The 14,270-nt window shown below is 45.0% G+C and overlaps 1 protein-coding gene across 4 annotated transcripts in view; it reads right to left on the minus strand.

The window, feature by feature from the left end:
* RPRD2 (regulation of nuclear pre-mRNA domain containing 2) overlaps window positions 1-14,270 on the minus strand; it is a 162,620-nt gene that overhangs the window by 46,632 nt on the left and 101,718 nt on the right. For all 4 annotated transcript variants that reach the window (XR_011200055.1, XM_069218560.1, XM_069218561.1 and 1 more), the window contains exons 7-8: window positions 10,514-10,689; window positions 9,358-10,135 (exon numbers count right to left, since the gene is read on the minus strand). Coding sequence is in view for 3 of the 4 variants with exons in the window: in XM_069218560.1 (XP_069074661.1) it covers window positions 9,358-10,135; window positions 10,514-10,689 (954 nt within the window). In the remaining variant the exon portion in view is untranslated. The remainder of the gene's footprint in view (window positions 1-9,357; window positions 10,136-10,513; window positions 10,690-14,270) is intronic.

A 14,270-nucleotide genomic window follows, 5' to 3' on the forward strand; every position in this document is an offset into this window, starting at 1 on the left:
CACAAAGGGGAGGAAATAACCCCTCTGGACAATCCAGAGAACCCAGTGGTCAGATGTTATCGACCTCCAGTGGTGCAAGTGATGGTGTGTGTCCTGCCTCCCACTGCGTGCCCATGTTGGACGCTGATGAAACTAAAGGGGCTTGGAGATTGCGGCTGTCTGGGGGTGTTTGGACTGGCCTGACCTCTGGCTACTTGACCCACAAAGCCCGTCATTGCTTCGTCCTCCCCCCAGGCAAAGACTGAGAAGTCTGCTACTCGTGGTAGTTGGGTCGTTGGAGACAGGGCTGGAAGCCCCTTCAGTGTCCATGAAAGGCAGACAGTGGTTGGTGGGGGGCAATGGAAAGGCCCAAGGACCTGGCTGTAGCCCTGCTGTCCTTGAAGCACTCCAGCGTGGAGTCCACCTCATCTCCAAAGAGCCGGAAGCCATCAAAGGGCATGTCCATGAGTGAGGCCTGAACATCCCATGAAAAGCCAGTCGTCCTCATTCAGGCGCAGCAAGGCCACAGACGATGAAACAACTCTACCTAGCGAGTCAGTTGTATCGAGCCCACAGCGTATGGCAAACTTAGCTGTGTCTCTGCCATCACCAATAGCTTGAGAGACTATAGGCAGCCCTGCACAGCTGAGTCCAAGAGCGAGCAGGAGTATTGGCCTAGAAAGGCAGTGTTCACCGACTGTAGTGCCAGGCTGGCGGGAGAGAACATCTTCCCCAAGGTATCCAGTCTCTTGGATTCTCTGTCAGGGGAGTGGTAGGGAATGAACCAGGATTTAATTTGGAAATGGAGGCTTGGACCTCCAAGCTCTCCGGCGTGGTGTGTTGTGAGGAAACTAGGGCTCCCTTCAGTGGGGTGATGGCAGCAGGCAACCGACCTATTCACAGGAGCTCCTCTGTGGAGGTTGGACAAGGCCCAGAGTAAGAAGCCCCAGAGGGTTTCGTTAAAAGGAGGAAGTGGTTCAGATGTGGTGACTCCTGTCTGAAGCACCTTAATGTAGACATTCGTCTTGGCAGCCACACTGGGTAGCTGAAGGTCTAGAACCACTGCCGCTCTCTTCACCACCATAGCGAATGAGTCTCCTTCCTCCATAGCCACGGTAGGGGAGAAACCAAGCCAGTAGCTGGGGAGGTATCCAGCCCACTGGCATCCGGCAGATCAGACCAGCTGTCCTCAGTTACATAGAGGGGCTGGTAGTCACCAAGGTTCAGCGGCCCCTTCAAGTCTTTCTCAAGTCCTAGTCCAAAGGAATAGGGCACAGGCTCCAACCTGGGGAGTCTTCCCAGATGGTGCCAGAATTGGCTTTGGATGACACCCATCTAGGTCCATATTGGAGTTGGGGATGAGCATGGAGACTGCACAGACAGAGGGTGTTGGTAGCACCAGCATTGGAGCCAGGGGAGATTGAGGTGGCTCAACCGCTGCCGCTCTGGATCCATCCATGGATCTAAGGGGTCCTACTTGCACCAGTAGCAAAACTGCCAGTGGAAGACCAGTATAGGTCATACCTGAGCCTGCAGGGCCCCAAGGCACTCCAGCGGGGTCAGGCCAATGCAATGAGGTGCATGATCTCAAATATCACAGTTGGGCGGGGGTCGCTCTGGCTCCTAGAAACTTTGGAGATGCTGAGGCTGCCCAGGCTCAAGCACGGAGCCACACCTCGAAATTCCGACCCTCCCTTGTCTCGTAGGAAGACTGACAGACAAAGCAAAGTCAAAGCCCTGTGACTACTTGTTCTTCTGTTTGTGAGACCTACCCAAATGCCCAGGCGGCTTTGACTGTGCCAATGAGCACTTGGAATGGCTCTGTAATTGATTCTGGCACCCTCCTCTTTACCCGGATCAAGACTGTTGCGGCTTAGTACCTCAAGGCCTTGGGGTGCATGGCACGACAATTGAGGTATGGGAAGACTGGTATTCCCAACATCCAAAGATGGGCAAACAACCACCACTATCACATATGATGTGACTTGGACGCAGGTCACTAGTGAGTGGCAGCAGCAATGGTTGTGGCTGTGAGCGCTGACTCCCTAAGTCCTGAAGTCACAAAGGGACCCAGGGTCACAGAAACCACTGCTGGGCGACTTTTCTGGGTTTATCTTTGCAAACAAGATTTCCCCATCCCACACTAGTAGGTGGTGTGTGCCAAGAGGGTGCCATGTCTAAAAAGATCTTTGTGGTGGAAACTGATAAGGGTAAACAAATCTTCAATAACCGGGAGGAACCAATCTGCAAAGAATGTAATCAACTGGAACTGAAATGCTGGCACAATCAACTCAAAACAGGTGCTGCCAAACCCCTCTTCTGTAGATCCTGGTAGACACCCTGGTTAATTTCCGGTCTTGGAACACTGCTAGGATAAAAAGGAATTTTAACTCTTCTGTCTGTTATTTATGATGAGAACGTTATGATTATTGCTCGGCGAGAAATATGGGTTTTAGTGTTAATTAACTATATTATTTTTAGTATTGAAGCCGTTAAGAAGCAATTTGGTCTGCCTGCTGTATGTTTAGCTGTTATATCTTCAAAATATGATGTTGCTGCTACTATTCTATTCAGGGAATATACCAATTTCCGGGCTCTAGTAGAGCTTATCTCACACACCTTTGGCTTAACAGTCAACTAATGTACTGCAGGAATGTGCGTAGATTTGTGTGGTCCACAAAATAAAAACTGTGCACTAGAAATGGTAGGACGGAGTTGCTGAATTCACAGTTTAATCTACCATCCCTTCTCACAGAACAGCATTCCAAGAAGCTTATTGCCTCTTTAAGGGACATGGCGTCCAGGGGTTTAAATAGGGGTCAGGTTAGGAAGGACTCATTTAGCTCTGATAAGGCCGAGGCAACGTCAACTTTAAATAAGAAAAAAAAAAAAAAGACGTACGACATAGGTGGGGCGAATAGGGAGTGTAATTAAAAGTCACAAGAAAGCCTCTAGGAAAGAGATACTTTAAATAAGGTGGAGGGAGAAAGGGAGTGTCTGTACAAAGACAATAGTCTCCCTTCGAACCTGCAGCCTTAAGGGCTTCTGGCGACTAACTAACAGTATACTTGGACTATCAACAAAAACATCTGCAGCACCAATCCCTAAAGAAACTTGGGTCAGCAATATATATATGATCTATAAAAAGGTAAAACAAGGTGAGAGGTACCAGCTTCGGATCCTTGCAGTCATGGCCTTAGACAAGATGAGGATGGTAGAAAGTATACCGCTTCCCTTTGTAAGCAGCGTAGGTCTGAAAAGGTCTAAGGCTCAAGGGCCCGACAGCCTCTCCTCAGAAATTATTAAACTTAATCAGAGGCTGTGGGCCCAGATCTTCGTCCTCTTGTTTGGAGCAATAATTAGTGTTCAGGACATACCTTGAAAGGAAGCATTAGGGTGCCACTGTTTAGAAAGGGTGAACAGGCTCTGCCTTCGAACTATTGTGTGATTACCCTGCTGGTCATTCCTAGTAAAATGTATGCAAGGCATCTGCTGTGTTTTTGGGAAGACTGGGCGAGGCCAGAATTTTACCTATGGCCCAAATGGGTTTTCGTAAAGGTTATTGAACTATGTATGGTTGCTTGATACTAAATCTCTTGGCTGAAGAAATACACCCTAAAAAGGAAACGGTCCTTTATGTGTCTTGCATCAATTTGTCAACATAGTTTGACACTATAAATAGAGATTTACTTTAGGAAAACGGGTCTAGATGGAATTGCCCACCAGGTTTATTGAAGTTGATAGATCAATTATATGAGGGCTCATGGACTAGAGTGGAACGCAATGGCCTTAGACATGGGTGTATCCTGGCATTGCTCCTGTTTTCAATCTATATCGGCGATGCAATGGGAGGAATATAATCAGTTTCAAACCTTTCTGTCAAAAGGAGAAGCAGAGATTATATCAGCATTGTTTTACGCTGATACGGTGTTACTGGACCTCAGGCAACTGGATACTTTTTCACAATATTGTAAGGTGAATGATTTTACAATAAATACAGCCAAAACTAAGGTCATATTTTTTTTCGAAAAGAAGGATGCAGTCCATTAGGCTTAAGTGATGGTTGAGAGGTGTTCAAGTTGAGGTGGTAAAATGATATAGATATTTAGGCCTCCAAGCTGGAGACAGCCTTCAACAGCCAGTCGTCGAGATAGGGAAAGACTGACACCCCTGATCTCTGCAGATGATCTGCGGCCATCGACTTGGAGAACACCTGAGGGGGCACTGGTAAGGCCAAAAGGAAGCAAGGTGATCTGAAAGTGCTTGTGGCCTACCGTGAACCGCTGGGAACTTGTGGGCAGGCAGGATAGTGGTATGGAAATAAGTGTTCTACAAGTCCAACACTATTAACCAGTCTCACGGACCAAGGCAGACAAGACCTGAGCCAATGTGAGGATTTTGAACTTCTCCTTGAGGAAGAGCGTGAGGGTTCGGAGGTCTAAAATAGGGCAAAGACCCTTGTCCTTCTTGGGAAGTAGCGAGAATAAGAACCACAGCCTACTGTTGGCACCAGAAGCCTGTCTATGGCTCTCTTGGCCAACAGAGCTGTGACTTCCTCGCAGAGAAGGGACAGGTGATCCTCCATCATCCGGTCACGAGATGCTGGCTTGGAAGAAGGGGTAGTCTCGAAGGGGAGGGAGAAGCCCCTTCAGACAATCTGCAAAATCCACCTGCCCAAAGTTATGGGCTGCAAGTGAGGCAGGTGATGGCGAATCCTGCCACCAACTGGGTACAGAGGCAGACTAGGTGGGTTTAAAGGCTGTTGCGGGGAGAGGAGCAGGGTTGACTGATCAGACAGCTGGCCACCTGACCCCAAGAGGTCAGTGAATACCACGCCCTTGTCCACACAGAGGCTGGACAGCACGCCCCTTCCGTAGCCACGAAAGGAGCGAAAGGCAGATTGGGGCAGGGATGGGGGCAACAGCGACACCCAAGGACCAGGCCGTAGCGTGAGAGTCCTTGAAGCGCTTGAGCTCTGAATCTGTATTGTCTCCGAATATGCAGGGTGCCAACGAAGGGCATGATCAAAAGGAAAGCTTGGACATCCTCTGAAAAGCCAGTCGTGGCGTCTCAGGGCCACAGTCATGGCAACGGCTCTGCCTAGCAAGTCTGTTGCGTCAAGTCCGCAACGAACTGTGAACTTTGCTGTCTCTCTCCCATATGCAACAGACAGTAAGTATCACCCGGGTCTTCTCCAGGACCTGTGGCAGCACCTGCGCAACCATGCCAGGCTGGCGCAAGAAAAAACATCTTCTTCCCAAATGAAGCCAGCCTCTTGGATTCCCTATCTGGGGGGAGCAGTAGGCTAAGCGCCTTGGGAAGTTGAGGCTTGGACCAGCAAGCTCTCAGGGGTAAAGTGCTGCGTGAGGAAGCTTGGGTCTCCAGAAGTTGGGCGATGACGGCAGGCATTCATCGTATTCATAGGAGCCCCTGTGCTGGGTTTGGACCAGGTACCAAAAGGACATCTGTAAATTCATCATCGAAGGAGAGTAGGGCTTCGGAGGTGGAGACTTCCCACTTGTGGCAGCTCTGTCAAAATGTTAGTCTTGACTGCCACCAAGGGTAGCTGAAGGTCTAGGACCTCAGCTGCCCTAAGCACCACCATAGCGTAGGAAGCTCCTCCTTCGTAGCCATGGTAGGGGGAAAAAGTATACCAGTATATACAGAAGCATCCAGTCCAATGGCTTCACCCAGATCCTCACGTCAGTCTATTTCTTCTTCATAAGGCTGGTATTCAAAAGGGTCCAGCGACTGCTACCAGTCGTCCCATAGGCCTAGCCCGAGGGAATAGGGATCAGCCTCCGATCGGGGAGGCAAGGCTCCTGCTGTCGTCCACGGATGCCCATCTGGCTCTGTGTCGGAGTCAGATGACAATGGAGATGGTGGCGCCGGGAGAGTCTGCATGACTGGCAACACCACAGTGGTGCAAAAACAACCTTCCACCTCACTGCTGACCAGTGCTACAGTGCAAGTGCTCACTGTCTAAGTTGTATTTGTGATTGGTTTATCCATGACTGGCATATTTGATTTACTAGTAAGTCCCTAGTAAAGTGCACTGTGTGTGCGCCCAGGGCCTGTAAGTGAAATGCTACTAGTGGGCCTGCAGCACCTGTTGTGCCACCCACATGAGTAGCCCTGTAAATATGTCTCAGACCTACCACTGCAGTGTCTTGTGTGGACAGTTTTAAACTGCCACTTCGACCTGGCAAGTGCACCCCCGTGCCAGGCCCAAAACTTCCCTTTTACTACATATAAGTCACCACTAAATTAGGTCAAAGGCAGACCCATGGGCAAGGTGCAGTGTATTTAAAAGGTATGACATGTACTGGTGTGCTTTACATGACCTAGTAGTGAAATACTGCTAAATTCGGTCTTCACTTATTCCAATACCCGTCTCTCCCATAGGATAACAAGAAGATTGCTTAGAAATACCTTTTGCATGTAATTTCCCATCAGGAGCAGATAGAGATCTAGAGTTTGGGGTCTCTGAACTCACAATTTAAATACATCTTTTGGTGAAGTTGGTTTTTAAATTGTAGGTTTGAAAATGCCACTTTTAGAAAGTGAGCATTTTCTTGCTTAACCATTCTGAGCCACTGCCTGTCTGAATACACGTCTGGGTCAGGATGACAGCTGGGCTGTTTCTGTATTCACTCTAGACAGTCACACAAAGGGAGCTGAGGTGTGCCCTGTATATCCTGATGGCCCATCACCAGGCTTATGGGTCTTCCTGAGCTAGAGTGGTGGGAGGAGCGGACACTTGCACCAGAATAGGGCTATGCCTGTCCTTACACAAACCTGTCTCCAACCCCAATGGAGTGTGCGTGGGGCCAGGTAAGGAAAGGCAGGGTGTTATGCACTACAAATACTTCTCTTTGAAGTTTGCCTACTTCAAACACAGAAATGGCTATGAATACTAGACCTCTGACACCACAGTTAGAACACTTCTGGACGAAGGACATTCTGCCGTGAAGAAGAGCTGAATGTTGTAGGAGGAACTGCTGTGCTGTCTGTTGCTTTGTTGTGGTGGCCTGCTGCTTCTGTCCTGGAGTGAAAGGACTGGACTTTGCTTTCTACATCTGCTTTCCAAGGTTCTCCAAGGGCTTGAACTGTGCTTGCCTCCTGTTAGGTAGTATCAGAGACATCAAAGTCTACCTGCCAGTGCTCTTCTGCTGGGAGTCCTAAAGTGGTGCCAATTCCAGTGCCTGGGCCATTGAAAGTGGAAGCTTGTGATATAAAGGAGAAAAAATTGATGCAGCGGCTACAGAATCAACACAGAGCCTGTTTCACCGCAGGTCCATCACCACAGTGCGTCTGGATTTTCCACACATCGTCCCTGGGCATCAACCCGGCACCGCAGTAAGGAACCGAGGACGTGTGTCCGGAAATCAAAGTTTCGCCTTTTCTGCGAGGAAAAAACAAAAATCGACGCATCACCTCCCCTGCGCAGTAAGGAACCAATGCATTGCTTTGCTGGCCCCTCACCTCCCCTGTGCCTGCAGCTTTTTTTTTTTTTTTTTTTTTTTTTTTAAAGGGATCCCAGGTACCTTGTGGTAAAGAGATACATCCATTGATTCCTATGGATTAAGAACTTGCTTAAACTTTTAAAAAGTGATATCTTGACTTGTATATGTTGGATGTTTGTCGTTTTGGTCTTGTTTTACTCAGATAAATATTGGCTGTTTTTCTAAACTGATGAGGAGTCCTTTTGTAGTGCTGTCACTGTTACTTTGTGTGTACAAATACTCTACACATTGCCTCAGAGATGCCAAGCTACCAAGGGGGTGAAGCAGGGGTTATCTTAGTTGTGTGGCTCCCTTAACCTGACTAATGTGAGGGTCCCTAATTGGACAGGGTGCAAACCATTGCCAACTAAAAACCCAATTTCTAACACCACTCAATGTGACTAAATACCTTGCTGTTAATAAATACCTTTTAAAAACAGACTGGTAATTTGTGTGCCAAGAAACCCAGACTGATACCAACATATGGTGGGCTTAACCCATAGAGGTCATGGCACCTAGTAGCTAGTCATTAAAAAAAGTGTGCTACGGTGTAGATCAAGCATTCCTGTGTTGCAGTAGTAGCACACCTCTACTAAATTGCTTGATCTTGGACACACCATATTCTTACTAAGCCTTTGTCTCCTTAGCTGCCTTTGTTTTGAAGCTATTACAGGGACTCCACATAGGAAATGACCACCAAGGGCATTAATAATATAATTGAAATGATAAATCTTCCAAAGCAGGCCACCGGCACAATTGTATTCACACATGATTATGTTTTAATTGTGTTATGGATAAATAAGAGCTAGTTTAAAGGCGATAACCATCCGGACAGCTACATTCTCTGAAATACAATAACTTTATTTAGCCTAAAATTCTATTTATGCTCCTTCATTGAACTTACTATAAAACTGAATGGCAATATTAAACTTACATATTCCTTGGTTGTCAGAGACTAATTCCTGCAATCACAAATGTGCATTTCCAGACTTAATTTGTGTAACAAACAGCTTAATGGAAGCCCAACGCTGGTTTGCCACAAGTTTGTAAGCATTCACATTCTTCCATGTTGGTTGCCCAAAACAAAAACATGTTCCTAGAGCGATGAAGAGCAGGACACGTATGTGTGTCTTCAGCCAGACAATTTAGAGGGCAGGCACAGGAAAAAGTTAAGATGGGGTCTTAGGCACCCCGCAGGACATACCGGTACCTCTACCTCTGCTATAATAGATGCTTCAGTCCCTTATAAGAGAGATCTGAATTATATATTTAGGCACAACAGAATAATATTCGACGTATGAGTGGTATGACATAATTTCTGTATACATAAGGGGTTTGTTCAAGAAAGCACGGTGTGATTAGGATGAAAAGTGTAAAAATTAGGTTGATCTTGTGAAGTTCAATAAAAAAGAAGCAACTGTGAGAAGGTAGGGAAATCTACACCCATCCGATCAGTTTAGTATATAAAATGCCGATTGTAGGAGAGATCAGGATTGAGAAAGAAGGGAGAAGAATGAACCAAAATTACCTCTATGCTTGAAATGTGTTTAAATGTGTACTGGGATCCTGCTAAACCCACTGCAAAGAGTCTAGTAGTTAATGATGAGCACCACATCGAGATATACCTTTAAGGCACCTGCGAGTAAAAAAAAAAAAAAGAAAAGAAAAAGACGCACAAGGTATCGGGAACTAAAAAGGGGAAGTACACTTTTCCCCAAATGTGCAGTATTGTACTTTTGACTGCTAAATCATCTGCTGTGCATACATGAAGCCAATAGTAGACAAAAACACAAGCTAAAGCCTGCAGAGTGGACTTTGCTTTTTAAAGATCAAAAAAGGTGCGTCTGATTAGAAAGTACACAGAGTAACATACCAATGATTTCCCCGGAGTCTTCATCTACATCGGAAAGTTCCATATCCTCTACGTTGCGATTATCTGCTGCTGGCTCATTGCAATAATCCATGTCGGGCTTGGTTGGATGAACCATGGAAAGTTCTGAACTATGAACCGAAACAGGCTTGGTACTATGAAGAGAGGATGCAGCAGACTCAGAACTTAGTACTGTAGCAGGCTTGGAATGATTATTTACACCAGGCATGGAAGTCTGAACTACGCTAGACTTAGCAGGGGCTGTAGCAGGCTCAGTATGAAGTGTAGCAGGCTCCACATGAACTGCAGCTGCTTGGTTGGCGTGAACTGTGGCAAGCTCTGCACGAACTGCTGCGAGCTGCACACAAACTGGGGCAGGTTTGACATGAATTGAGGAGGGTTCTGTATGCCCTGCGTCAGACTCTTTACAAATTGTAGTTGCTTTGGTACGATTTGAAACTGTATCAGTATGGACAGTCGCAGGCTTGGGACTGACAACAAAAGGCTCTGCACAAACTACAACAGGCTTGTCACGTTTTTCTGGCACAGACTCGTTGTGTTTATCTACTGCCGGGTTTGATGGAATAGACTTCTTAGGCTCCAACATAGGTGAAAGAGACTCTTCATCTATTCCAGGAAAAGGAGAGTCTGAACCGGTTGGAGAAGGCGCATCCATTGTTGGTGAAGGCACCGGAGATTCTTCTGGATCTGGCAAGGTAGCTTTTAATTGATCAAGTTTCTTTTTCAGGTTGCTAACTCGGTTAGCAAATGTTGTATAAGCCTAGTATAAAGAAAACATTTATTAAGTTTTGTAACCCTTAAGGCTAAAATAATAATTTGGGAAAGCAATGTAGTATTCATGCAAAACAACCTTTTACGTCAACAGCCAGGAAATTGCTTGATTCCAATACAAATGAAATAAAATTTGTGCTGTTAATGAGGGGAGAGTCTTGAATGAATTTCAAGGGAATCAATACTGTGCACTAAAGGATTGATTCAAGTTAATTATACAAGTTAATCTGAACACTGAAATGCAGATCCTGCTCACCAGACAAACAATCCTATGACCAGAGGTTATCTTCACCTGCCCCAAAATATTGACAAACATTCTGTAAAACCCACAAAAGTGCTGATTGACTAAATTAAGAAGTAAACTTACATTGGCTACCACTTTCACCTCCTTATACTGAGCTTCGTAAAAAACTCCTGCATTCTCCAAGGCTTCAGTCACCTTAGGACCTGCTTTCACCTGCTTGTCCAAAATGGACACAAACTCCTCCAGCTTCGTACTCGCTTCCTCAAAGTCTTTGGAAAATTTCTTTCCACCTGCTTTATCTAGTAAGTCAGTCAGAAAGAGATTCAGGTTATTAATCACAAGAAAGTTTGAGCTATGAATAAAACACAGTGTAAGCAATGTGTAACTGTATTGAACTGGTCTCCTTAAAAAGGCACTTTACTGACAATTCTGCAGACCAAAGATGTCCTGCTCCATCTTTTTACAATTTTAAATGAAAGATGCCCTTTGATTCATTTCTATGTGAAGCATATTCTAAATTAAGCTTGCAGTGAAAACAAAAGTCAAATGTAGACAATGTCTGAGTATCTGTAGGCATCTAGAAGGGCGGTTACTTCTGATATTAGATTTATTGTTCATTTGGGCTATAATAGCCTTTTATGTAAAACAGTTTATAAAAACCTAAATACATATCCCCGGAAACATTTCATTTAAATGCCCCAATGCATGCTTTATTTGATTCATCCATTAAATTAAGAACAACAAAAGTTTTTTGTGTGTTTTTGTTGTTGTTTAAAATGCCAGTAAGGATAGGTAGAAATACATACTTATGCCGTTCCACTACAGGAAGAAAGCTGCAAGTTTAATTGCTAAGAAAACATTTTAATTGTTTAAGGACAATCTAAGCTCTGACTGTAATTCTTACTTGTAGGAATAGTTTTGAAGCTTAAAGATTTTTATGGATTTACATGAGGTACATTATTCAGTCATCTAATGACTGGAAGAGAAATTGGACCAACAGTGCCAACTGGGTACTTAAAAGCCTCCACAGTTACCCTCCCCTTGAGTTTGTCCGGGCTGGTCACCCATTACCCGCCCCGCAGGCAAACAAAAACCTTGAGTGCTTCCACAGCAGGACCCCGTCTGACAAAACACCAATGCACGAGCCTCCCCAGCCCGAAATGCTGTGGACCGACGGTGCCCCTGAGGACCCAGGACCCTGGAGATCAGTGCTCTCCCTGTGGGTTCCACCAGACTGGTCTCCCAGTCCTTACTTGCAGACTCTTCACCAGGACCGTTTTCCCATTAAAATCAACAGGGCACCCAATGCTGAAAAGCACCTCTGCACCCGGATGCCCCAGAGCTGACCAAGGTGACCCGTTGGTGCTGCCTTGACCCTTGCCCCATACTTACCTTAACTCAATAAGAACATTCCTGTAAGTCTTTGCCAAGTACCTGTATGCAGTATATGTTTCTTTCCCACAGGTTCACATAACCGCTTTAAAGATACACTTCCACCTGTATTTCTGTATATTTAAAAAAAAGTGATAACTCAAAAAAGTATTTACCCAATTACAAAGTTCTTTGTGTTAAAAAATATATATAAAATTATGTTTTTTTTCTAAATTGGTGTGTATCTCTTTATTGGGTGTATCAGTTATTAACTCTGTGTATGCAACAAATGTCTAACATTCCTCTGTGATATGCCCTAGGCTGGTCGATCACACTGTCCTAGATGGAGCACCTTGGAATTGCTAGAGCAAACCCCTGTCCCCTAGTAAGGAAATCCCTGGACTCTTTAGAGTATAGCTCTTTTTGGTATATTATATAAAGAGCCAGCTTCCTACAACTATAAGCTTCCATTCCGCAATTCAGAATGGTTAGTAGCATAGCCACACACTGATTTCTTCTCTCCGATGTAAAAGATCCTAGGAAGAAACTTGACTGTTTGTTATTCCTCAAGGTGAATCGCCTAATGTGCATCATCTGTTGGCGAGTTGATGTGGGGTCTTTATAGACCCCTTAAGGCAAGTCACTAGATCCTGTTACCTCCCTGCTGATGATGATGATGATGATTCAAGGTCCCTGAAATAGCTATGTACCAGCTGACCTTCCTTCTTGGTATCCCTCCTCTTCACCCACCTCTTGAGGTACTGTACTTAGGTGTTCTAGATTCACCTGCTCCTCCTCTCGGTTCTTGCTTTTCTATGCCTTAGATGGGATTCAAAATCCCTGGAGGGAGCCGAACTCCTTCCTTCTCATCAGCGCATTTATTTAGCCTTGCGTGACCAAGTTTCTTTTCAACATCGAGCACCCGTGCTCAGGGAATGGACCTTTCTTCTCAGCAATGGAATCTACTTTTCCAGGAGCAGCTTTTCCTTCTCCCAATCACCTACTGCAGTGGAGGCCGGCTCTCAGTGTTCATCACAACGGTGACTTCATTTTCAACTTGTGGTGGTTTGTTGCATTATGGCCTCCTTGTGATCATGTAAGATCATAACAACAATTGAGAGGGGAGTACTTACAGTTTAAAGGTCTTGGTTGTGTCCCACTAGTGGCCAATAGTGTTATGAGGCACTTCTTATTGTCCCCTTTTTCCTGTCTTTTTTTATGAATATTCCTCAGCTCAATGATAATTTCTTCAGGGTCTGAAAATTTCCTTTGTGTTGGATCGCCCCACCTTTGCCGCCTTGTTTCTTTGGGGTTGATAACCGAGTAGTCCCAAGTCCTGAAGAGAGAGATTCTTTCGTTGGGACTAGGACAAGGTGTTGCATGCCCACCTTTACTTTTCTCCAGCCTTTAGGGTCTTGGGATGAAACTCAGGCACATCACACGCCTCAGACCTGCAGTCTTGAAGCAATTAAAGATTACAGTCCTTGTGGCTGTTGTTATAGGCAAATTTATAGAATTCTGGGCAGAACCTAAACGGGGTAAGTTCCCTCCCCAATGATGTGTAATCCATCACATGGGGGCAGAGGGAGAGTTTCAGAGAGTGTGAGAGAGTGTGAGAGAGAGAGAGTGTGTGTGTGTGTGTGTGTGTTTGGGAGAGGGGGGGGGCTTTGGGTTTTGAGAGTGTCACCCAGGTTCTAGATGGCAGAATAACACTAATAATCAATATCCAGTAAAGATTTAGGCCACAAAAATGGGTATTTCCTTTAAGCGTCTCCACTAGCTTCAATAATCTTAAGGGTGGAAGCAGCTTTACAGTGGTGTTGAAATCTATTACATTGCAAACATAAAAGTCATGCATTTTCACCTATCCTCCAATCAGTCACTAAATCATTACATGCAAATAAACGTCTCTCAAATATGAAGATTAACTAATGGTAAATTGCTCTCAACAGGCAGGGACTTAAAAAAATGGAAAAGGATGGGTTATATTTTGATCTACAAAATACTACTGTGAGGAAATAGGGTTTATTTTATGGTGTGGCTATATGACCTCACTAATAATACACTACCAACCTCTTTAAGAGCAGTCAGGTTTTGTTTGTTAAACCTTAGCTCATGCTTAGCTCAGCTTATGCTTCTACAAAGGAACAATTGTAGAGCATTTAAACAGCATCAAAACAATTGATGAAAGTAAGGCAACACCAATTTATATATTTTCATGAATTTATTACACCAAAACGAAAAAGATCAACCTGAGGGTTCTTGAGATGTAGAACATTAAATTAAGGCATTTCACTTAACCGCTAACAAGCAATGGCAAATTCAATAAATTTGACATTCTTTTAAAGAAAATCCGTGGCAACTTGGCATGCGATTACTCAGTTACTTTGGATGAACAACTTTTTAAAAGGACGTCAGTCAAGAGGACCAGCAAGGTCCAAAGAAACAGTTAACTCGTCAAGAAAAGCAGTCTTCAGTTCAGTCAGTGGACCCTTGCCACTGACTTCTA

Source organism: Pleurodeles waltl, chromosome 12 (genome assembly GCF_031143425.1).
Source record: "Pleurodeles waltl isolate 20211129_DDA chromosome 12, aPleWal1.hap1.20221129, whole genome shotgun sequence".
In the NCBI taxonomy this organism is placed as follows: domain Eukaryota; kingdom Metazoa; phylum Chordata; class Amphibia; order Caudata; family Salamandridae; genus Pleurodeles; species Pleurodeles waltl.